At 39.7% G+C, this 26,910-nt stretch overlaps 1 protein-coding gene across 9 annotated transcripts in view; it reads left to right on the forward strand.

Annotated features, from left to right (window-relative positions):
* Positions 1-14,092, forward strand: part of thrb (thyroid hormone receptor beta) — a 140,789-nt gene extending 126,697 nt beyond the window's left edge. For 7 of the 9 annotated variants that reach the window (XM_053490154.1, XM_053490161.1, XM_053490155.1 and 4 more), the window contains 7 exons: positions 2-102; positions 565-712; positions 1,488-1,693; positions 3,086-3,112; positions 3,982-4,128; positions 4,955-5,213; positions 11,531-14,092. In XM_053490154.1, the coding sequence (XP_053346129.1) occupies positions 2-102; positions 565-712; positions 1,488-1,693; positions 3,086-3,112; positions 3,982-4,128; positions 4,955-5,213; positions 11,531-11,772 (1,130 nt within the window). In that variant the 3' untranslated portion in view covers positions 11,773-14,092. Of the gene's footprint in view, position 1; positions 103-564; positions 713-1,487; positions 2,489-3,085; positions 3,113-3,981; positions 4,129-4,954; positions 5,214-11,530 lie in introns of those variants that run through there. The other 2 variants (XM_053490160.1, XM_053490159.1) reach the window with 2 other exon arrangements.
* Positions 14,093-26,910: the final 12,818 nt, after the last annotated feature.

Genomic DNA, 26,910 nt, shown 5'->3' on the forward strand with positions numbered 1-26,910 from the left:
GGGTACATACCAAGTTACCTGGACAAGGACGAACTTTGTGTAGTGTGTGGAGACAAGGCGACAGGATACCATTACCGGTGTATCACCTGTGAGGGCTGCAAGGTGAGAATCATGATTGTGTACCCAAGTGTTTCGTTCCACCCATACCACACCAGCACTGAACATGTATTCCATGATTAACATTTTTATCCACTTTTAATAAAAAATTGCATTGTAAAATGTATGTAAAAACAAGCCAGTTTTCACTTATGTTATTGCAGTTATGAACATTTGTTTTTTTGGGGGGTAAATCAGATGGAAGTTAATCAGACAGTTTGTCATGTTAGCAAGAAAACTTTACGCTCTCTGTCTGGACATAAAGCTCCAGCGTTACTTCTAATTTCTATAGATAAATTGAAATCCTACATAGGGAACCAATTGTATAGAAAAACAGTTGTGTAAAGTGTGTAATGAGTTTTGTACCAGAAACCCTCTCGTACACAATCCTCCCCACACTCTTGGCACTGGCACTAAGAGCGCACGGGTTTGTGCAATCCCCAGTGGACATGTTTCTCTTCTCCCCAGGGTTTCTTCAGGCGTACGATCCAGAAGAACCTGAACCCGACCTATGCATGTAAATACGAGGGGAAATGTGTAATCGACAAAGTCACGCGGAACCAGTGCCAGGAATGCCGCTTCAAGAAATGCATTGCTGTTGGAATGGCGACCGACTGTAAGTGTTCATGTCATAATTGATTTCACCGGCCTACATAAGAGACATATCATTTATATTTCTTTTTTATTATTATTATTATGTAATAATAATTATTTTACAGATTTGGAAACTTGAGATTGTACAGACCAAAATTTTTTAGAAATAAATAAATAAAATTTTAATCGAGACCATGACTGACATTTGTGCTTATAATTAGTAATAAAATTATCCTAGCGTACTTGTCCTGTTTAATGAGCAGTATTAGTTCCTGTGGTATCCCTCTTGACTTACTTTCCGTATTGAAAGACTGACCCAGAAGTACGAGTCACATGGTCTCAAATTATTATTTTTTTGGTCCCATGTCCCGACTTTTTTGGCTCGGACTCTAGACTAAATACTAATGAGATTTCTGGCTGGCTGAAAAAACAAAAACATTAAAAACAACTTATTAAATAACTTAACCGGAGGTAATCAGCAGCATCATTACTCGAGAGCAGCTACTGTATCAGTGGTCATTTAGGCCATCGCCATTTTATTAAGTGGAGTTGAAATAATTTCAGCTGAAACTCCCTGTGAGTCAACATCTTTATTATCATCTAATTGAATCGCACTACAATAATTAATAATATTACACTTTCCATCAGTCTTGGAACTATTTAATAGGTGCTGACTTTTCTATGATGCTGCAGATCAATCGTTTTTTTAGACTTATTTGTTGCTATGTAGTCATACATCAAGTTTTGAGATTATCAAGAATAAACCTCCAATCTCGTCTATCTCGCCCTTCCTAAAGTGGTGCTGGATGACAGCAAGCGTATGGCCAAACGTAAGCTGATCGAGGAGAACCGTGAGCGCCGGAAGCGTGAGGAGATGCAGAAGATGGTGTGGGAGCGACCTGAGCCATCGCAGGAGGAATGGGAGCTGATTCGGATCGTCACTGAGGCCCACATGTCCACCAACGCCCAGGGCAACCACTGGAAACAGAAGCGCAAATTCCTGGTGAGAGTTCTCCTCCCCGAAATCAGAGCCATAGTCAGTCGCGTTTGGTGTTTTGTTTGGTTCTCCAACCAGGTCCCCACATTCTATTCCAAATTTTCATATTCTCCAGTTGCCTGCCACTTCAAGGCACTGCTTTTCATGTCCACGTTCATACATCCCAACCACCTGAGCCAACCGATCTTAATTCCTTACATCCCAATTCTTAGTTGCACCTGCCGCACCATGTTTTCCTGTTTATTCCGACCCATTCCCAGCAACCAGCCTCCTCGTCCATTTTCCCCATCAACCAGACCCTGCATTCCAGTTTATTCCACCTATTTCCCACACTTCCCATTTCCTACCTGCAAGACTCATCTTCCCAATTCTCACCGGCCAGATTCCTCTTCCATTCCCCACCTTCAATACTCCTTCTCCCATTTCCCTCCCGCGAGACTCCTCTTCCCATCTCCCACCTGCCCGACCACGCTTTTTGTTCCAATCCTCCACTTTCCCGCTGCTTCCCAGTCCTTCGTTTTACATTCCTCCCTCACTAGCGCCCAGCTGCCAGTTCCCTTTCACCAGTTATTCCGCCCCTTACATTTGTCACACATTTCCCAATTCCCACCCTCACTGTTTTTCCCTGTATTAATATGTCCATGTTTTTGTATCTTGTAGAGTGGGGAAGTGTTAGCTGAACGCTGGAGACTGTTCCACAAAGGCAGCAGCACTAACATTAATGGAACATCTTTTTACAGTTTTACCTGCCTCTTTTGCTTTATCTCAAACTCAGTCAGTTCAACCAAATCAATCTACTGAAGTGCTCAATTTCTTTTTCTGCCTTTTTCCTCTAATTTTCCGTTTCCTCTTGTTCTAATTTTTTCCCCGATCTCTAACCAGTTTGCTTTTCCCGTGTTTTCTTTGAATTCTAACTGTCCGCTACAGATTGATGTCTGTCTCAGGACGTTGCTGTGGGTTTCCATGCCAGATCTCCTAACAAAACCCATACCCTTTAAAATTATATTTTGGACATCATTTGACATATAAAGGAGAGTTACAAGTGATGGTAGGGAAATTTACAATTTTTTTTTTTCGTTAACAGATCAGCTCGAAAACAAGGTAAATCTGAAAACGGCTCGATCATAGCCACCATGGTCATCACCCTTATTTGGCCGTCGTGTTTCTGAGTATTGCGGCACCTGTTGTCCTAAACTCCATGGAAACGCCACGCAATCCCATGACCTCACTTTGCTTCTGTCTGTCTCATCTGTCCTCAGTTTCAACTTGTTTTTCTTTTAGTTGGCTTGACTCGGGTTCTTCATTGAAACTTCACGATCCCTGTTGATTGCCCAACAGGTCGAGGAAGCAATGCTACTTAATGAAATAACTTGTAATTTATTCTATACTTCTGACCAGAGTGCAGTGGGGGTGAAGGAAACCAAGGTAAGAACCAATAGACCAAATACATATGAGCTGTTGTGATTTTTTTTTTTTTTTTCATTATTTATTTATTTATTTTTACCCAAAAGGCACTCTATAAAATTGTCGGCTGCTTCCATTCTGTATTTTTATTTTATTTTTTCCATTTTTATTTTTATTTTTTTTGTAAATAGATTGATGTGCTAAATGCTTGAAGCATCTGTTTGCCATGTTTGTGTAGTGCTGTGCTCGCTGTGTCAGACTGAGGGTGTACACAGGAGAGGAAAGCTTAAGGGATAGCTGTACTGAGCGCATTATAACCATGGAACAGGGAACTAAAAATAAAATTTAGGGCCGAACCGCAAAAGAAAGAGGTGCAAGGCTGGGTTTTTGCGCTGTACTCAGCACCCCTGTCTGCTCTTTCCTCAATCTGGTCCTTTCCATGCTTCATCTTTCACGTTATTCCTGGTCAGAAGGGCATAATGGAAATTTAACCAATGAAACAAAGCGAATATCAGTGAATAACCCTAGTCAAAGACACCACTATAACTGAGAGACCTATAAAAAGAATTTAATAAAATAAAAAGAAGCTCTGCTCCTACTTCTTCTGGTCGTCCTATCGTTTAAGTTTCCTTCTTCTCCTCCTCCTTCTCCTCTTCCTCTTCCTCCTCCTCTTCTTCTGAATAACTTGGGCACCTCAGATTTTTTTTTGTTTGTTTGTTTTTTTCTTTTTGCAGTGTGCTTTGTGATTACTTGTCCTTTTCTCATGCTATTTAGAAGGGAGTGAGGACTTAATGTGTCCGATGTGGTAGATGTCCAAGTGGAAAAGGTGCCTTGGCTGCCAGTCACGCTGTTGCTAAGCACCGTGCTCCTCCCATTTCCTGTCATTTCAGGCTGAAGACATAGGTCAGGGGACGATCGTCAGCACGCCGGAGGGCAGTAAGGTGGACATCGAAGCGTTCAGTCAGTTTACAAAAATCATCACCCCGGCCATCACTCGAGTGGTGGACTTCGCCAAAAAGCTGCCTATGTTCTGTGAGGTGAGTTCGATTGTCGTTCAGTCAATTGCAGAGCACGTTGGAGCAAGTAAACCAGAAAAAATAAAAAGATAACAATAACAGATAATCTCATAAAAATACTGATTCATGTAATTGCATGCTTGCTCATTTACTTTTAACTAAATGTCCTTTCGACTTTGGTCGGGTGGAATTTAATTGCACACTCATGAGCACATTTTAAAAAATTCACCATCTGTTAAATTTTGGAGTAAAATAACATTTTTACGTGCTACCACAAAAAGTGCACGGAATGCACTCATAAGCGCGTATTAAACACCCTACAGCGCCATCTGTGGACATTTGAGATGAATTAATGATGCAAATGTGTTTTGCATTTAAATTTCAAAGTAGCACAACTCCTCTTTCCGTGGGCCAATTGTGATGAAATGAAGCCTATACGTTACCTCAAGCCCGTCCAAATGCAACTGTCAAACCCCCAATAAAATTTGTTTAGTAGTTTTTATGTGATGCATGCACAAACAAACAGACAAACAAAAATTCTTAAAGTGTTCTATTACTCATCTAACGTCCCCCCAAATTGTTTCGCAAATATCTTTAATGTACAGACACGCCAACTTTACAGATTTATTATTATCTAAACTTGTTTAAATTTGCTTAGGGTGTGCATTTGCTTTATTTCATAAGAAAACAGTAGTTTACTATTATACTGTAAAGAAAAATGCAAAAAGCTTTTGATTTGCCAAAATGACATGGGGTTCTAAAAATGTTGCAGCTAACATGCAGCTTTATTGATGTGCACGGTGTGTGTAAGGTGTGGCATAACCCTAATGCCGATTGTGTGCTCTAGCTGCCTTGTGAAGATCAGATCATCCTGCTGAAAGGCTGCTGTATGGAAATCATGTCTCTGCGCGCAGCCGTGCGCTATGACGCCGAGAGCGAGACGCTCACGCTCAATGGCGAGATGGCAGTGACGCGTGGCCAGCTAAAGAACGGCGGCCTGGGTGTGGTCTCGGATGCCATCTTCGACCTTGGGGTTTCTCTTTCCTCCTTCAACCTAGACGACTCGGAGGTGGCGCTGCTACAAGCTGTTATCCTGCTCTCTTCAGGTACGGATTAGGCCTACTGGCACAAGCTGAGCATTAGGGTGGTAAAGAAATGGAATGAACAAAACCTACACTATGTAGTGATTCCAGTCATGGAAGAACAGAGCACACTACAGTTTGATAAACTTGTTTTTATCAATTACGATAACTGGCAAGTTGAATCAAGGGTCCGTAGGTTAGGAAATTTGAATACACTTTTATTACAATGAGAACATACTTCATTATCTTTACTTCAAAGGTGGAGTTGATGAAGTGTTCGTACTTGAACCATTATAATCACAGCATCTCAAAGGTATAAAAAGCGGACTCACAAGTCTCTTATGCGATGTATCCTGCTAGTTAGTTTCAGATTTTCCTGCCACTGAAATTAACTTTACCCCAACCATAGTGTAGCAGAGCAAGTTATGAAGCCTATATAATTTGATTGGTGGTGATCGGATCGAAGTGGTGATCGAATGATCAAATCGGCACCCAAGTGGCGTAATGGAACCATGTTCACCCCATTATCCAGAGATCAGGAGTCTGCAGGGGAGATTCTCTCTTGGGTTGGGAGGGACGACATACTCGTACTATGACATCAATCATAGTGACAATAGCCAATCAAGGGCAACCCTGAGCTCACACAAGCAGAAGGAGAGGATAGAGCTTTCCTCCAAACATGTTACGCCATCCCCAGCATCGTGTGTGCAGAATATACGGTTGGTTTGCCCCACATGTCTGGGAGGAAGCAAGTGACAGTCTTTACCTTCCCTGATTGGTAGTTGTCGCCGAGCAGAGAGACAGGTGGTACTAAGCTATGATTAAATCGGGAAATTTGGGGCGGAGGGAATAAATAAATAAATAAAATTGAATCAGATTCAGAATTGGACAGCTCAGTGGTTAGCACTGTTGCATCTACAGGATTAGGGGGTTAAAATACAGCCTTTGGTATAGGTTTGTGGAATTTGCATGTTTTTTCCAAGCTTTGTGGGTTTGTCCCTACAGTCTAAAGATACACAATATTGCCACACACTCGGTCAGACACTATGGGTTATTTGGAAACATTTAGAATATACACTATATTGCCAAAAGTATTCGCTCCCCTGCCTTCACATGCATATGAACTTAAGAAACAGCCAATTCTTAATCCATAGGGTTTAATATGATGTTGGCCCACCCTTTGCAGCTATAACAGCTTCAACTCGTCAGGAAAGGCTTTCCACATGGTTTAGGAGTGTGTTTATGGGAATCTTTGACCATTCTTCCAGAAGCACATTCGTGAGGACAGATGCAGATGTGGGAATGAGAAGGTCTGGCTCACAGTCTCGGCTCTAATTCATTCCAAAGGTTTTCTATCAGGTTGAGGTCAGGACTGTGCAGACCAGTCAAGTTCTTCCACACGAAACTCGCTCATCCATGTCTTTATGGACCTTGCTTTATGCACTGGTGTGCAGTCATGTTGGAACAGGAAAAGGCAATTTCCAAACTTTACTCCATAAAGTCCTGACCTCAACCTGATAAAACACCTTTGGGACGAATTACAAATGAGCTTCTGGAAGAATGGTCATGAATTACTATAAACAAACTCCTAAACCTTGTGGAAAGCCTTTTCAGAAGAGCTGAAGCTGTTATAGCTGCAAAGGGTGGGCCAACATCATATTAAACCCTAGGGGTTAAGATTTGGATGTCACTCAGGTTCATATACATGTGAAGCCAGGCGTGCGAATACTTTTGGCAATATAGTGTATATTCTGGGGCCGAATAAAATAATCTGTAGTGTCTGACGGAGGGTTTCCACCTGTGATAAGCTGGCGCCCTATGACTAGTCAGGCTGTGTATGATGACACGAAATATTAGTCTCTCCAGCCTTCTGGCACAAGCGTATAATCCGTGTTCTTCCATCCAGCTTTTGACTTGTATTTAAGAGGCATTAGATCAGCTATGGCAGATCTTCCCACGCAGCGATTACCCAGGATTACACAGGCCACTCAAGGGAAACAACTCGGCGATTTAGATTAAAACGCGATTACATCAAAGCCATGATAATCACAATCAATAGTTAAAGATTGCAGCGTCAGCCTCTTTTAAATTAATGTCCCATGTGGATTTATAATGACTCAAGTTACTCGGTATCAGCTGCGATTTCAAGACCTGTTTAAGTGTGTTACAGATGACCTTTTGTCACGAGTAGTGGTGTTTATAGGACATCAGTGGCTCACAAGGAGGCCTCTTGTTTGCCATGTGGCAGGCCCAGTTTCACAATCCAGCCACTGGATAAATATGGAAAGGTTGCGTCATGAGGGGCATCTGGTGTGAAATCTGTGCCAAATTGACTTGTGCAGATCGGATGATCTGTCGTGACGACCCCTAATGGGAGAAGGTGAAAGAACAAGAAGAAGAAGAAGTAATAGTGATGTTTAATATTGCATTGCAGTTACCTCAACTCCAGAATCACTGAGACCTTTAATTAAAAAGGAGCAATTTGAAAAGAACAAACGAATCACATGACACAACATCACATGCAACTTATCCCTACAAGGGATAAGTTGCAGATTGCAGTTAAACAGACTGAGCAGTGATGACTGACCAAGAACATTGTTTTTAAAAAGGAGGAGGTTGCAGTAAGGTAGTTCATAAATCTTTAACTAAGAAAGATGAATGCACAGTTCAGTGCTAACACTATGGGCAGCAGTTTAAAGAGATGTGGAAATTTATACGATCATGATAAATGATGATTTCCTATAATGTCAGCAGCTGGAGAAAGTTTATGCTGACGGCCGAAACATGGTATCAGTGCTAAAAGTGTCTCACCTAGCTGAAAAGTTAGTTTTCAAATAGACCATTTTTCATAAGGCTTAATGCTTTTTACCTCCTGATCCATGCTTCATTTTTTTGTAAATATGCATAAACATTTATATTTTTATCAGATTAAAAACAAAAAAAAAACTGCTAAATACAGTTTCATGTCCTTGTATGTAGTGTCCGTTAGTTTTTTTTTTACATTCAAATCTTTTAATGATTTTAACTGTCATTCAGATGAAACTTGGCCAAATTTAGATTTTACATAAACAGACATAAATTTTAAAAAGTGGTTTGTTCTAAAATGCTAAATTGTTAGGATATCGAAACATGAATTTGACATGGTTACAGACACTACAGGTTTTTTGCTTTTTAAACTTTTACCAAAAACCAATTTAAGCCACAATTTTTACAGGTCATATGCTTCGAAAAGCTTGTACCAATTTTATTATCAGTACTCAAATAAATATGAATAATTATCATTTAAAATGGTATTTTGTTAAAAGCGAGACAATATAACAATGAAAATATATAAAATTATAAATAAATAATATAAAATTATCTCTAAAAAACGGATGAAATTAGCAACTTTTTGGGAATTAGCAAATTTTTAGAGAAGAAAGATTGGTCACTTCCATGTTGCATGAAGTTCAGAAGTAGCTTCTTTGGCGTGCACATTTTCTTTATTATATTTAATAAAAAAATATATAATAAAACCAGCACCAATACTATGTTTTGGCCGTGAATGTGTGCAAAGCTGAATGCCTACAGCGGGCTCTGGTGGATGTTCGGTGGATGCTAAAGTACTCATTTTCAACGTTTTTTTCCTATTTGATCATCTTTATCCTTTATAGAAATTTTTTGAAAATTTTAGATCATTCTCTACCAACAGTGTTTATTTCCCAAATACAGTTCTAGACAACTGTATGATCTGTTCCAAGGCATGTTTATGCCGTTTTGTGGCCCAGTGCCTTGCTTACATTTTTCCCCCCGAATAATTTGTCTCATTATATTGATTTAAATTACTTTGGTATTGCATGTTTTGCATGAAAGACCAGTTAAGAGTTATTGGCTACTCAAAGTTAATACTTTGTGAAGGAATAGCAACACTGGGACATTAACTGAGGCGAATGGTGAAAGAGGAAAACGAGATCCCAAAGCTCACACTTTCACAGTTATAGTTTATTTGAGTTTTGGCATTGTCAAGCTTGATGATAAACAATTAGACGATACTTTTCTACCAAAGTAAAGAATGGACCTCCAGAAATCATTAAAACTGCAAGTGGAACGTTCAGTGCCAAAGATTCTGAAAACAGTTTTGTATTGTGTTAAAATAAATGTTTAAATATTTGCTTCGTTTAGCCAAAGATCATAAGTTTGAATCCCAATGATGATGATGCAACAGCCATCGCTGGCTGACAAGCCCAAAGAATGGAGAGTGTTATGCTTGTTCTCTAATGGCAAACTAATAAAAATAATAGATGGATACAATAGATATCATAAAATATTTATTAAATTTAATTTTATTTGTATAGCGCTTTTAACAATTGACATTGTCGCAAAGCAGCTTTACACAATCAAAAGAATTATTTAAGTTTGTATGAGATGTGAACGTGTATGAATCAAAACGATAAGTTTGTCCCTGACGAGCAAGCCTAGGGCAACAGTGGCAAGGAAAAACTTCATGAGATGGTAATAGGTAGAAACCTTGAGACCAACCAGACGCAGGACACAAGGACGAGTCAGAGACAGAAAGATAGGTAGAAGGAAAGAGAGAGAAGAGGAGAGATGGCAGTTAGGTATGGTCACAGTCACATAATGTATAATGTGAATGTATATTAACTGTAGAGTGCAAGCAGAGACTCCGGCAGGACTAACTATGACAGCATAACTAAAAGGGAGAGCCAGAAGGAAACACAGACATGAGGGCTCGCTGAGATGTAAAGCACCCAATCACCTCACCATCAACAAACCTGAGTGATCAATGAGAGTGAGGAAGACAGCATCTAAACATACCAGTTCACCTAATACTCTACGTCCATGAGTCCCCCAGATCTGCTCCTTTACCTAAGGCAAATCTATTTACAAAAATGCTTGGCTAAATAAATAGGTTTTTAGCCTGGACTTAAACACTGAGACTATGTCCAAGTCCCGAACACTATTTGGAAGACTATTCCATAACTTTGGGGCTTTTTAAGAAAAAGCTCTGCCCCAGTGGCGGCCGGCCCATAGGGGGCGCTGGGGCACCGCCCTCCCTGATAAGAGGGGCTAAAAATGTAAAATATATTTTTACAAATTAAGTTTTTTAATTCGGTTTACCCACCAGTATGTGCCTACATGCGATATGAATAACATATACAACATTTCCCACCTAGTGACATTCATTCACCAGTGAATTTCCACAGACAGACTTCTACAGTATCGTTTCTGTCATGGGGCGCTGAGAAAAAGCGCCCCTGAGTGCAGCCAAATGGCCTGTCATGTACTGTTGCTAGGGTAAATTAATAAATATGCGGCCAATCAGGTTCTCAGAATTTTATGGTCTTGGGGCGCTGAAAATTCTGCCCCAAGCAGCAGAAAATACCGCGAGATTTAATTTTTTTTTCTTTTGAGGCGCGGTCAATCAGAGTAATGATGGCGAACTTAACGAGCGAAGAGCAGTTTCCACCAAATTCGGTGAGATCCTTATTAATATACCCGTTTTAGACTGTTGTGCCGCCACTGCTCTGCCCCCAGCTGTAGTTTTCATAATACGCGGTACTGACAAGCAGCCTGCATCCTTTGATCAAAGTAGGCTTGACGGATCGCAAGACACTAGCAGTTCAATCAGATACTGCGGTACAATATATTTTTTTATCTTGGCAATATTTCTAAGGTGAAAGGATGCTATCCTGGTAATATTATCTACTGTTATCTATGTGCTTCAAATAAAATGCTGGAATCTATAAATCACACTGAGGTCTTTCATTGTTGCACTTGATGAAAGAAAGACCATTTAAAGTTACAGTGTGATCAAAAAGCTTGCTTCTAGCTGCCTGTCGACCTATGACTAGAAATTCTGTCTTATCAGGATTACAGTAAGTAGAAGGAAGTTAATTAGCATCCACTCTCTTATGTACTGCACACATTTCTCAACTTTAGTAAGCTGTTTTTTGTCATCTGGTTTTGCTGAGACGTAGAACTGTGTGTCATCAGTATAACAATGAAAACTAATACCATGCTTACGGATTATGTTGCCCAGAGGAAGCATGTGAAGAGAAAAAAAACAGTGGGCCTAAAACTGAACCCTGTGGAACACCAAACTCCACTTTAGAACACACAGATTAATCACCATTTAAATCTACAACTGATAATCAGTCAAATAGGATCTGAGCCTGAAAGGGGGGCGTTCCCTTAATTCCTACTACATTTTCTAATGTGTGAAGAAGAATACTATGATCAATAGTGTCAAAAGCTGCACTGAGTAAATTGCATTGTTAATAACTGCGACTTGCATATTTGTCATTATATATATTATCCTTAACGTCCTGTGTCCTTCGCAGATCGTCCGGGACTGACGAGCGTGGACCGGATCGAGCGCTACCAGGAGGAGTTCCTGCTGGCCTTCGAGCACTACGTCAACTATCGCAAGCACAAGGTGGCGCACTTCTGGCCCAAGCTGCTGATGAAGGTGACAGACCTGCGCATGATCGGCGCGTGCCACGCCAGCCGCTTCCTGCACATGAAGGTGGAGTGTCCCACCGAGCTGTTTCCTCCGCTCTTTCTCGAGGTGTTTGAGGACTGACCAAACCCGCCCATCATCATGTGACCCTGCCCCACTCGCACCCACAGACACAAACACACAACGGTGGCGCTTATCCACACCCATCCCTCTTCGGACACGTTCAATGAACTCCGTTCTCTCACTACTGAGTGCCGTTGCATTCCACAGATCGATAAAAAAAAAAAAAAAAAAAAAACAGAAAAAAACAAAACGTAGCTCCCGGCCATCATTTCTAGACGGACCATTTCTTTTACGATGCGGGTACATGTGAATAGCGTTTTTTTTCTTTTCTTTCTTTATTTCTTTCTCTCTCTCGCTCTCTGTCTTGTACATTGTTGTTCTCAGTTACTCGAGGTGTATTTTTGTTGTACAGTTTGGTGAATGAGTATATCTACTAGTCGCTGGCGTTGGCTCATCACGCACTCGGTTGTGTGATCTATGCATTTGTATCATGCAACATTCCACACCTAGTAGAAATCAGATCTGTATCCCATTTGGGGAAAGATGTAAAAAAAAAAAAAAAAAAAGCTACACGCAAGATGAACTTCTGCTCATCTTGTGCAAAGTTTTCACACTATCTACATGAACTCGAATCCCGATAATTATTTGAGAAAAGATTTTCCTTCACTCACAGGTTTACACACGCAACGAGGAGTTCTCGGAACACAGAAAAGATGGAACGGTAAAAGCAAAAGAACGTAATTTCAGATCAAAGCACGCATGAGCCTATCCAGACGCCAAAATCAGCTTTCAATGAAGTTTGCCACTGTTCCGTTGCCAAAACTAATGAGGATTACGACAAGAGTGTTCATGAAGGCGTGTTTTTCTCCACAAACCCACCCCCGACTACATTACCCATCCGACTTCAGATCCTACCCTCTGCCGGACCGTCTGTGACTGTCTCTCTTACCTCGTAGGAACTCTTATCCGTTTTATATATTTTCACAAGTTAGACAAAAGGTGATGCCTCCGCTCAGACTTGTTGGTGCTATGAGTTTGTCTATTTATACCTCTTTTCAGTCAGCCTCAGAATTTGGATGAATCATACACATACACACATATATATATATATATATATACACACACACACACACACACACACACACACACACAGAGCAGTAAGACCCACACTGCTTCCTAACACAACGTGACCTCTGAGGTATAGAGGATATGTCAAGGAGACACTTTGTTTGTCTATTTTTTGTTGTTGTTGTTCTTGTGTTCTTTTTTTCTTTCCTACGTGACATCATCCTCTGACGTCATCCTCTGATAACATATTGTACTGCGAAACTTTTTTTCACATCACATACCTCTACCGTTCATTAGGAAATAATGATAACTGGTCATTTTGTATAAAAGAAAACGGAAAAAAAAAAAAAAAAAAAAAAATCAACCGCAACAATGCCTCAAGCTTGATTTTCTCTGTAAAAAAAAAAAAAAAAGTGATGCCTTTCGTAAGCAATATATTTGCTCCAGTGTTTCGGCTTATTTATGACTACACACACATTTACACAAACACACACACACACAGGTATGTGCACACAAAGCACAGACTCAGAGGAAATGCACAGACAATCAGAATGCGAGGTGAGGGACAGAGAGAGAGAGAGAGAAAATGGTGCAACAGAGATGTTTAGCATTCAGTCAGAAAAACCTAGCGCTGCTAACAGTGAGTGCGCTCGCATAGCCACCTGCTAGCATTGTGCAAACCACAGCATGCTAATAGGTTACGAGCGTTCACAGTTGGCCATGATTGTATGAAAGCATTCATCACCCTGCAAAAAAATGTTCCCTTTTTTTTTTTTTTTTTTTATAGAGACCTTTATGGAGTCTTTATAGAACGCAGAAACTTAATGCGACATGCACGCACGTTCTGTAGAATTTTTACTCCGTTCTATAGACCTCTATAAACCTCCAATACAATTCCATAAAACGTCTGCTTTCGAGGTGGATGTTACATGGCTGAGTCAAAAATGATCCGCACTCCGTTTAGATTAGGACTTTCACCGTCTTTACGAAAATAGACGCCCCACTTGTGAGGCGGAAAGAAGAGCAAAGTATCAAAGAATGCATTCGCAGTATGGAGAAAGTGTTTTTCGCAAAGAAGCGTGTATAAAAATGAGTAGAGCAGTTCAAGGAAGGAACCGGACACCTGTTCGTCTCACACTGTCGACATTTTCAAAACCTTTGACCTGATCTCGCTCCACACCTTCACCCCAAACATTTTTACTTTAATATTTACGAATGCTTGTTGATAGATGGACAAAAGTGTATTTAAAAGCATGTCAAAAATCATGTATTTGTCTTTACTAAAAGTTAATTAAAATTAATTCTACAGCCAGAGTGCAGGTAATTTTTGACTCACCCTTATATAGAATTTTTACTCAGTTCTGTAGAAATCTATAGACCTCAGTAGAATTCTAGAAAATCCTGAAAAGACATAAAAGTTCTGTTGAGCTGTTACTTTGTTTTTTTTAGAATTTTTTCCTTTTAAGCAAAATTCCATCCAAATGGTTTGATTTTTTTTTTTTACTTTTCATTTTTAACATTTTTACACTACTATAAAATATCTTAGGTTAGATAAAATGGCAGTCCATTGCTTGGTCAAGTTAGTCCTTTTACACTGCAGAAAAATTAAGAATAGCAAGAGAAATGTCCTTGAATCTAGGCAAATCTATCTATAAGTCCAAAGACATGCAGATTAGGCTAATTGACGTTCCCTAATCGCCCGTAGTGTCCAGGGTGTACCCTGCCTTATGCCCCAGGTCTTGTGGGATAGGCGACCCTGTATACAGGCTAAAGCGATATAGATGATGAGTAAGAGTGAGGGAAATGGCAATTGATTCTTGCAATTTTAGTAACATCTCAGTAGACAAAAATTGGTTTGTCGTAATCTTATTTTAAGAAATTATAGATCGCTTTGGTTAGATTATAGAATATTTCACTTGCTAAGATGCTAAGATTTTTTTGCATTGCACACCCATTCTATTCCTTTCATGTTCTGTTGTTCACATTTTGCTTGTCATCATCATCATGAAATTTTTGTTGGAAATGTTGCAGAAGAAGCTCATCCTGATTGCGTATTTTTTAAATAAATACATTAGAGATCGTGCAGACAAAGTACTTTATAACCAGCCATAGTCTATCATTATTTAAAGTTAAGGATTAGGACAGGTTTCCTGGTGGACTCCTGAATCCATTCTAGGTCCGGATGCCAACCTTAGCCAGTGGGGTTTGCACAAGCCGGTGCACTCTTAGTGCTGGTCCCAATCCCGGATAAATAGAGAGGGGCGCGTCAGGAAGGGCTTCTGGCATAAAACTTTTACCTTGGATCCATCATTGAACCATTTCTATAGACCCATTTTTACAGAAATTTATTTTGTATAGTTTTTTTTTTTCCTAAATAACTTGGGTTATAACGTTTTGTAGGGTTTTCCATTTGTCTTTCACATTCTATAGAATTATCTTAGGAATTTTATTTGAACATTTTATGCAGGGTATGATCATGTATTAAACTCTCATGCTCCTCATAGTACTGTACTACATAGTGTGTCAAAACAGAATGACAACACAGGCGGTCTACTATTTTTACCCACTATTAAGTATGGTGGTATGTGGTTTGAGACAAAGCCAAATGTCATCCCGGGTTGCAGATCCACTCATCTGGACGTACAAAGAGACATGTCACTTTACAGAGTTACAGTGAAGAGGTCAAAATGCATTATTTTACAGTATAAAAGTTGTATATTTTCTGCAGATATTTTTACAGATTTGCATATGATGATAAATTTCCCCATTCATCGTCAATGATAATAAAGTTCTATTCTCAGAAGCCTAACCAAATCTCTTACTGTCGATAAGGTGGTTAAATATGTTAGAGTCTTTTGTGCATTTTTTTCAGTGTTACTTCTCACCATTCCAAAAGAATGAGCCAGTTAGAATCAGAAGGCAACTCATCCTGAATAATGCTCCAGAATAGAGGTGTGTATCGGGACTGGTTTACCATGAGGCCCAACAAAGATGTCGCAAGCAGTCTGAAGTGAAGTTCGTAGGAAAAATAAAGTCCACTTTCTTTAACATGGAGGTCTATTGTTATCCCATTTACTGCATTCATTCAACCCTCTTTCAGTAATTGTTTTTCCTGGTCAGGGTCATGATGGCCAAACAAATATTTTAATTTGGTGAAAACAACTAGGTTAAAAATATTATTGTGATGTAGAATTGATTGGTCAAATTTTCTGCAGGAAGATCAAGGGTTGGTCAGACACTTTTTAGGAGCAGCCATGGTTGGTCAAAACTTCTGTAAGAGTGGGAATTTTCTGCTGAAAAGTGGGATTGAGCAGGATTAGTCGAACAGTCAATGGCAGGTTTGAACAATAGTTCTGCAGTGGTAGATGTAATTGGTTAGATTTATGGCATGACCAGGCAGGATTGGTCTAAATTTTGTGTGAGTAATTGAGATTGGTAAAATGTTATGCAGAAGTAAGTGGGATTAGACATATTTGCATAATAGGTTAACTTTAAGGTAAGAGCAGTTGGGATTAGTCATCCTTTTTGTAGGAGTAAGCAGGACTGGTCAGATGTAAGATAGAAGCAGGTGGGACTGGTCAAACTTAAGTATGAGCAAGCCAGATTAGTCAACTATGTGCATACGTAGGAAGGAGTGGTCACACTTTCTGGGGCAACAGATTAAACTCGTCAAACTTTCTGTAGAAGCAGGTGGGACTGGTCAAACTTTATTCTAGAGCATGGGGGATTAATCATACTTACAGACCAAGAGAGACCAGTCAAACGTTCTGTAGGAGCAGACAGACTGGTCAAATCTTTGGTAGGAGCAGACAGATTCTCCTACAATTTTTTGTCGGAGGAAGCAGCGTTGGTCAGACTTGCTGTAGGAGGAGGGGGGAGTAATCAGACATTCTGCAGTAACAGGCAGGATTAGTCAAACTTGTAGGAATGGGTGGGCTCGTCAAACCTTCTACAGGAGCAGGAGCGAGTAAGAGGACTTGGTCAAATTTCTGTAGGAGCAAGCAGGATTGGTCAAACCTTTTGCAGAAGTTGGTAGGACTGATCAAACTTTCTGTAGGAGCAGGCAGGATTAATTAAACCTTTTTCGGAAGTGGGCGAACTTCAAGAGCAGGGGCAGACTGGTCAAACTTTCTGGATGGACAATTGATTATACTGTAAGAGTAAGCAAAATTGGTCAGACGTTTGGTAGAAGCAGGTGGGACTAGTCAACCCTAAAGTGGGAGCAGGAAGGATTAGGCAGACTTTCTGTAGAAGCAGGTGGGACTGGTTAACCTTAAGGTAGGAGCAGTCAGGATGAATCAAACCTTTTGCAGGAGTTGGTGGAACTGGTCAACCTTTCTGCAAGAGCAGATGGGACTGGTCAAACTCTCTGCAGGAGCAATTAGTTGTACTGCCACGGGAAGCAGAATTGCAAGAGCAGGTAGGATTAGTCAAACCTTATGCAAGAGTGGGTGGGACTGGTGAAAATTCCGTAGAGGTAGGTGGGACTTACTGTAGAATAGTGTGGGACTGGCTAACCCTAAGGTAGGAGTTGTGATTAGTTAGCCTTTCTGTAGGAGCAAGCAGTATTGGTCAAACCTTCTGTAGGAGCAGGTGGGACCGGTCAAACTTAAGGTAGGAGCAAACAGGATTAGTCAAACTTTCTTTAGGAGGAGGGGGTACTGATCAGACCTTATGCAGGCAGGCAGACAGGATTAGTCAAGCCTTTTTGCAGGAGTGGGTGGGACTGGTCAAACTTTCTGCAGTTTTAGTTGTGCTGCAAGAGTAAGCAGAATAGGTCGGACTTTCTGCTGGAGCAAACAGGTTTTGGGCAACCATAAAGAAAGATTAGTGGGATTAGTCAGACTTTCTGTAGGACAGGCAGGATCAGTCAATATTCCGTTGGGCTGGGATTCATGACATTCCCACGCACACCTCTACCCCACCAATCCCTAGTTCTTTATAAAATACAACACTTACCTCCCTCTCCAACTGTCTAAACCAAATTCAGGAGAGCTGTGTTAAAGAACGGTCCAGATAATGCATTCTGTTCATTCTATGTCTCATTGTTTGGGCAACAAATCTTATTTGATATCATGTAGATCACAGGATGTACAATGAGGCTGGATTACAAGGTGAATGAGCTAACTATTGAAATGTTGATATAGTTAAAGGGAGCACTAAGATAACCAGTGCAACATTAACCTAAATGACTGTTTAGTGTGATCCTGGGTATTTATTTCCTAAAGTGTTCCTTAGCTCACATCCCATAGACCTGAGGCTTCACTGTACATTCTCCTGTCGTACTGTGAACACAAGTAAGAAAAAAAGTTGTCTAAATGTAAACGATTGAGGATTGTAATGTGTTGCACAAGGCCACTGTGAGACAGTGAAGCCTGGAATTCAAAAAGTGGAATTTTGCAGTTTTAGGAAATGTTGCAATTTGGGCACCCTGGAAGAAAAGTTGCACTAAAGATCACAATCCTGTATCTGATGACTGATGGTGAATGTAAACGATAACAGCAGAAGAACTGATAATGAATAAGAATGATGACAATGGTAATGTTTGTATTTATAATAAACTGGCTCTGGGAATAAAGATGGTTTGAGAAATGCTTGGGAGATGTGTTGTGTCTGTATAGTCCTGGCTGCCTACTTACACGTAACCCATCACTCTGACACTCTAAAAAAATCTCCGCAAGAGGTCGCTATTTGGACGACAGGCAAGAAAACATTTTACAACTGACATCTAGTTGCTGAAGACCTTTTTTTCCCCTGTCTTTATACCGCCAAATAATTTGTAACACTTATGAGTCAATAGTCCACATGTTTAGTGTACTGAGACTTGACCTTAACCTTACTGAACACGTTTTGGATGAACTGGAATATCAGCTGCACCTTGGACCTCCTCATCCTACAAAAGTGCCTGGCTTCCATAACGCTCTTATGTAGTTGAATGATCACAAATATTCACAGTCACGCTCCAAAATCTACTCTATCCCTGGACAATAGTGCACAGTATAGTAATATAACAGCAATAGGGAGGAAATCACATATGGGTCTGATGGTGGTGTTTGTTTAACAGAATGTAATTTAATGAAGGGGAGCCAGACTTTTCAAAGCAACGCAGCTGAACATTGTATATGCTGTATCATCTGGGCTAAATAGTTTAATATAATCAGAACATCTCATTCCCATTTTGCCTCCAAGGCAGTTTCAGGGCCAGTTCCTAGTTACAAAAACCTTTTTTTTTTGCATTTCAGCACAAAATGAACCAGCTTTCAGCAATAAAAAGAAAATGGTTCCACAGGGGCACAAACTTTTTGTTGGGCTATAAACAATAAAGTGCTTACGTCAGGAACTGGGTGTTGGAATTATACTGACCAAAAAGACCAACTGAATCTTTTTTTTTTTTTAAAAACACAGCTACCTAGTGTAGTGTCTAGACAAGGTAGATCAACCCACAGGTTCTTTCCTCAAGCAGTATTCTGCTACACTGATTAACCCATCGTCTACACCGCATGTACAGGGTCGCCTCGGGGCTGGAGCCTATGAGGCGGGGTACACCCTGGATGGGGTGCCAATCCTTTGCAGGGTACAGATTTACACTTAATTTGGGAAAACCTAAACACTCTGCACACAGACCTCTTGCACGAACCCGGACCCTGAAGGTGCAAGGTGACAGTGCTAACCACTAAGCCCACTCATATCCTTAAATGCTTAGTACTGAAATACTGGCATGAAACAGTCGCATTACATCATGTAAATAATAAGAATAAATCGAAGATCATTTATCAACAACCTAAAATGTCTGATCTCATTTTTACCATCTCTAATATGATTTCTAAATCTTGTGTTAGTTGTGTAATTAAAGGGGGAAAAAAAGTTGACTGATCAATAATATTTATTTGTCAATTATTTTATAAATAACTTTTGACTTTGCATTCTGGAGTCCTTTTTGTTTGTGTGTAAACAGACTAGATCTGATTCAGTGGCTGCCCTCATTTTACACAAGCAGCTGGTTTGTTTACACTATTATACACTGCTGCCATCTTCTGGTTAAATATGGCAATTGCATATTTCTCTAAGGCAGTGTTTCCTTGAAGTTCTTACATTTTCCAGGCCATAAGCAAATTCTTGTATATCTCGCTTATAAGGACCCCACAACTAGCCAAGCCGTTATAATAACATAAGGTGTCTACTGTATGTGGGGTGATGGGATGGTGGCTCACTTGTATCCTACCTAGGCCTTACTAGTGGTCCATATTATCTGACAAAAATAGGGTTCAAATACAAGATAAATATTAAGACCATATGGGGCCTACACAACATATTGGCTAGGAACATGAACAATGACAAATGCTCACTTATATCCGAACAAGAGGGGTGCCAATCCATCACACACAGACCCAAACGCCCTTTGGCTTAATCTGCATGTCTTTGGACTGTGCGAGGAAACCGGCGTACCCGGAGCAAACCCACCAAGCACAGGAAGGACATGCGACTCCAGGCACACAGACCCAGAGGTGGGAATCGAACCCAGACCTTGAAGGTGCAAGCACTAACCACTACGCCACTGCAGACAAATAAATCTACTCTAATTGGATCAATATACAATCCAATCCACAGTTACAGCATAGTAGAAATTACAATGTTCGAATTGTCTTGACAGTATAAGCAGATAATGATTTGACATAATTTCAAAAGCAGTAACATCTAAAGCAATATTTAAAACACACACTAATATTTTTTCCAGGTCAGTTAAAACACATATATCCCATACATGTGCAGTTTGATCTGGCAATGTTGATTTTTAAAAAACTACATTTTCTATGAGTAATGCAGTGTTTAATGGTGCAGCATGACAACTTTAACCTTTCAAAAACAGTCAAGCAAATACATAGACAGACAGGCCACTTTATTATGAACATATATTATACATTATTGTAATTATTCAGTCAATCATGTGGCAGCAGCAGAAAAGGAGGGGAAAAATCCTGCTTCGGTTAAGAGCTTCAGTTAATCTTTATACCAAACAGAATAAAGAAAACTCCTGGCTGATCAGTGAAGTCAGAGGAGAATGACCAAACCAGTAAAAATCTAAGTAATTCGGTATAACATACCAATTTTAGAAAGGAGTAAAGTCAATTCTGACAGATTTCACTAAACCCGTGTCTCATGATGATTGTAAATGAGGAAGCTTGCAGCAATCTTGCTGTTCTGAGAGTCTGACTCAGTGCACTGTGTTCTCGGATGGCCCTAGGCTGCCGTCTGTTAACAGCTTTCACAACAACGATGCGGCCCTGCATTGCACCCTGATTGACATTCCTGCATAGAAATGCTTATAAAAATAAAAGATTTCTTTTTAAAGTAATAATCTAGCATCATTTTAGAAAGTAGTTTATTTTTGTCATCTTAACTATACAATCATGTATATGAGGGTGGGTCCACACTCTGGCTGTTTATGGACTTTTAGAAAAGCTTTAAATTTCCCCTTTTTAAATAATGCTTTGGGCTGAGCTGCAAGCCACAAATGCACTGCTGTCATCATTTCTTTATCAGAAGTGATCATATCATTATGGGGCCGCTTTTAGGGGACCAAACAGGTGAAAGTCTAATGGAACGAGATCAGAAGTATAGGGAGGAAGTTTTGGCTTCAGCTTTTAAAAAAAGCGTCTCACTGTTGTAACGAGCACTGTTGATTGTTAAACCTTTTCCCTGATAATGTTCTAATACTGATCGAGGAGCTTTCCGTTCCATTCTCTAGTGCTGAATCCGTGTCTCGTCACCGGTAACGATTCTCTCTGATGAAGAAAGTTTTACCATCCTTAGGGTATCGGTCCATATTTTCCTTGCGGAGATCTAAACACCTCCGTTTATGCTCTTCCACGAATGAGTTGTTTCGACACCAGGTACACCCGCAGACCATAAGAAATTAATCTGCTAATCTGCATTAATCTGCTGCACTCGTTTCATACAAATCACAAGTGGGGAATCCATCTTTGCTCGCACCGCAGTGACAAATGAACTGAGTGCACAGGAGTGACTGGGGAGACAGTAGCCTTGAACAGAAAGCGCTGATAAGACAACAGGAGTTTTAATATAACCAGAGTGCGGGTAATTTTTGACTCATCCTCGTGTGTATACACTTCAATTTTGACTTGAGAGTAACGAAAAACTAATAATCAAGATCAACTGTATGCGGCAGATTGAGAATCATCCGCATCACACCAGCATGGACGCCTCACTCTCCAATAAACTTCATTTATAAGCTTGCTTGGAGCTACATCTTAACACCAACCTCATATAAATGCCCAAATCCTCATGATGTTCCCTCAATCAGCTCAGCACTGTTTTAGGCCTTCAGCAAACAATCAAGCGGTTTGCCCTGCATTAGGCCGTCTGCAAATCATGCTGCAGTAGGTTTTCTGCCAGTGATCTCTCTATTCTCTTTTAGAAGACTCAAGCAGCACTGCTTAGGGCCTTCAGCAACCAGTCCAGTAGTTAAAACTGCTTAATCTCTCTATTTATCTATATCTATCTATCAAATCCCTGGTGGGTCAAGTAAGATTTTGTATGCAAGCAGCGCTGCACATAAGGAAAACAGATTAAGACTTACCAGTGATGAAAATATTTTGTAATTGGCTTGTTAAGATGACCATGTCCATGTATCACTTGATGTCAATCCCACTATGTCCAAACACTATCTCATATTCCCTCTGAGGCTCCCTAGTGGCTCATGCCTGGGGCTGCAACATTTGTAGCCCATTGGATTCTGCACCAGCTTTACATGTGGAACATGTGTGTACAAAACAGAATTGAAGTGTCTGTTAGTATCAGCATAACTCTGAATGCTCAGGAGGTGTGCATTATTTTTTTCTGCGTTAAAATAAAGCTGCTCATTGGGGCAGTGGTGGCTCAGGTGGTTAAGGCTGTGAGCTGCTGATCAGATGATTGGGGGTTTGATCCCTGCCAGTCAGTGTTGCCAACTTAGCGACTTTGTCGCTATATTTAGCGACTTTTCAAATCCCTCTAGCGACAATTTTTTTAAAAAGCGACTAGCGACAAATCTGGCGACTTTTTCTTGTGTTACTGGAGACTTTTGGAGACTCTGATGTGTCTGTACTGACTCTTCTCAATTTGCCACAGCAGCTGCCGCCGCCGGCCCCTCCCCCGTCCCAAAGCACTCACAGACAGGGCTGTCCTCTCGCAGGAGCCCCCCCTAGTGTTAACTAGTGTTAACTAGTGTTAGTGTTGAGGAGGGTCTGGAAAAAACAAAAAAATTTGGACTACTCTGTTAAATTGTTAATGTAGATGGTATTTAAAAAATGTTACAATGTTATGGTTAAACTGTTCATGTTTAAAGGTTCTAAGTGGATTATAAGATTATAAAGATAAAAAAAAACAAGCAAAAAAAAAAAAAAAAAAAACAGAAAAACAAACAAACAACAACAACAACAAAAAAAACTCCGCCAAAGTGTCTCATTTGGGTCACTTTTGCCGATCCCAAGCCCGGGTAAAGGAGGAGGGTAGGAATTGTGACATTAAAAAAACTAAACTAATAACACTAGCTTTCCTGTTTTTTTATTTAGGCTATTATATATATTAAAAAAATAAAAACAGAGGCCTACCATAAGCATGTATTATTCTTTTTCTATTCTATCATCAGCATTTGCTAAATGCACTGTGTATAAGCTAACTGAGACATGGCATAGCATTTGCATGTCTTTGCTATTTTTGTTGATTTTAATTCCTTTAAATGTCCTCATTTATAAGTCCCTTTGGATAAAAACATCTGCTAAATATGAAAAAAATGGTGATATATATAGTAATATATATTATGTATAAAAACTACGACGGTACGATGGAGCTTTAGTGCCACGTTAAAAATAAAAAAATGTAAATCTACAAGAATAAACTGAATGTTATGAGATAAAAGTCAAAATGCTACAAATGGTTTTGTCAGATACAAATACACATTCTTACCATATTTCAAGCTTCAAATAAGTGTCACGTATCTTTTTGAAAGCCATATGACAGAATTGCATTATGCAAATTACGTGATGACGTCATCTAGCGACTTCTAGCGACTTCTACGACAGCCAATAGCTACTTTCCTTACTGACGAGTTGGCAACACTGCTGCCAGTGTCGGGTCCTTGGGGCAGCCCCTTCGCCACATACAACCATGCAGAGCTGGTTCCAAGCCCTGTGGGAGGGTTGCAATCCAACATAAAACCTATGCAAGGAAAAAATGTTTGTTCTAATACAGTACATTATTGTTCATGAACTTGTATGGCTGTCGCTCCACCTTATCTTACACTAGATCCAGATTATAATCGTTGCTCAGAGGAAGCTATAATTAATCTGTTTCCTCTTTGTCAGTCATGCAGTTCTGATGTTGTGCCCATTGTAGGAACAAGCTGTGATGCACTGTGCATTCCTTCATTTTTTAGCCAGCATGAACTTTTTCAGTAAATCTGGGCCAGCTTTCACTCCCCACATGCATCCATGAGTCTTGAGGCCCGATGACCTTAGGTGCGTTCCAAACGGCCTGAAGTACCCTGCCAAGTATACTTCAAAGTGTTCAGCCATGTTAAGTGTGATTCCAAAACTCAACAAGGGAGCGAAAATGTTCAGATTAAAGGGAACCGCAAAACGGTGTAGGGAACGAGTGAACAACAGGTGTTCACTTCACCGGAAAACGGAATGAAAAAAAATCCCACCAGTCGTTTGGTCTCGCTGGAGTGGGAAAAAAAGGGCTTGAAAAAGGGGTTATATATATTCATTATTATTTTTATTAAAGAAGACATAAAATTTAAAGAACACAAAAATTTACATTTAGCATTATGTAGGCTAGTAATCGGTAAAAATAAATAAATAAATAAATAAATAAATAAATTCCCGTACATCTTTAATCAATTATTATTATTATTATTATTATTATTAACATTTACTTGGTATACACGTTTCAATAGTATGTTTTATAGGTTTATAGATTTTTTTTTTCAGTAAATATTCAATATTTAATGTCCGTAGTGTGAAAGTTTCACGGCAGCAGCGACAGTTATCCGAGGTGCTTATGTTACCATGGTAACGCATGGAGGAAGTAACGTCAGTGCTGTATGGAGGACTAAACATATCATAATTATAAATAAATATAGTATTAAATATAGTATTGATAATAATATTTTTGTGTTGTCACATTTTTTTAATCCATTTTAGATTTTCCACATTTTTACATATATTTATTTCTGCATTTCCACATTTATTTATTTGTCGATGTATGTTGATAAGGTAGGCGAGCCTTAGTCGAAACCGTGATTGGTTAAATGAAGTGAGATTGTTTCGACTCAACTAGTAATGCCTTGGCTTGTAATGACTGCTGTCTGGCAACTATGGTGTATTTTTTACAAGCTGCCGCTATTGAGTTAAGATCATTAGCCGGTGTGTTATACGCTAAAATGCCTTTCTGCCACGAATTGCCCAACGCGCGCACACACATATAATCTCTATCTCATTATTGTAGTGTTTTTCACCACTAAGAAGGAACTTGGAGAGACGAGTGAGCTTCCTTGCTACCCAATGCAAATTACTGGGAATAATTTATTCAGCAATGGCACGAAACAGCATAAACAGCACATTCGACATCAATAAAACACACACCCAACCTGGCCGAAGCCACTAACCCAAACACCTTTCCCCAACAGGGTGAACACATAACAACCCCCTCCTGCAAAGCATGATGGTTGCTAATTGAAATCCCGCCCACGCCACATTATATTAGAACATAAATTCATAGGTTTATGATTTACAAATTACACCAAACGAATTTTAATTTAAAATAAGCAATATAAAAAAATACATGTTGTATATAAAAAATATTTTCGTATAAATTATATATTTTTTTCACATACATGTATATTAATGTATATTGCTTATTGTATAATAAAAATCTTTCGTGTAATTTTTTTATCATAAACAATATTATATGATATAATATGAGGAGGAGATGCACTGCAGTACTTCTAGCTGGTGGCCACACCAGATACTGACTGGTACTTTTGATTTTGAGCCTCCCTTCATTCAGAGACACATTGGGAAACATTTTTAGTTTATGTCTTATGGTGTTGACTCTTAGTGTTTATACAAATATTTACACATTAAGTTTACTGAAAGTAAAAACAGTTGAAAGTCAGAGGACGTTTCTTTTTTTGCTGAGTATATATATATATATATATATATATATATATATATATAATCGTATTCTACCATTTATTCATATCCCATTAACATGTCTTTGGACGGTGGGAGAAAACCGGAGTACCTGGGGGAAACCCACCAAGCACAGGGAGAACACGTTGACGTCACAGTGCCTAACACTAAGCCACCATGCTGTCTATACATACTACTATTTTTATAATTTTATTTTATTATTGTTCTACATTTTATTCTATTCTATAGTACTCTAAATTCATTGCTTATTCCCAAGCTCAGTCAGTATGAGTGGTAGTGGCGTTTGACATGAATGCACAGTTTATTGCTCAGATGGTGAACAGGCTTAATGTCACTCCACTCCACTTATCATCTATACCGCTTTATCCCATGGAAGTCCATCCCAGCAGACTTAGGGCAAGAGATGGAGTAAACCCTGGACGGGGTGCCTATCCATCACAGGGCACACACACACACACACAAATACACACACTCACTCACTTTGGAAATGCGAATTAGCCTAATCTGCACATCTCCGGTTGTGGGAGGAAACCGGAGTACGCGGAGGAAACCCACAAGGCATACACATATAAAGTGTAAAGAATATAAGCACATGGGCAAATGTCCTGTCCTTTCTTAGTCCTGTCTTTTAGTAAAATTGTGTTCACTTTGTTAGTTGACCCATGCAGTTTAATATCCTAAATGAATGGAGATTTACTGATAATGCTAGTCCAACCTATTGTGAATAACATAATGCTTGGAATTCTGATTGCAACTGCCCTCCATGCGAAAAGAAAATTGCGAAAATTAGCACCGACAGCAGTGGACAGATTCCAGATGTGGGTTATTATCGTACAGCTGGACCCCAAATGCTGTGGGCAAAAAAATTGTGAATGGAAAACACATGAGCAAGGACAGTTTCTTTTATAGTTTTTAT

Source organism: Clarias gariepinus, chromosome 28 (genome assembly GCF_024256425.1).
Source record: "Clarias gariepinus isolate MV-2021 ecotype Netherlands chromosome 28, CGAR_prim_01v2, whole genome shotgun sequence".
NCBI lineage: Eukaryota > Metazoa > Chordata > Actinopteri > Siluriformes > Clariidae > Clarias > Clarias gariepinus.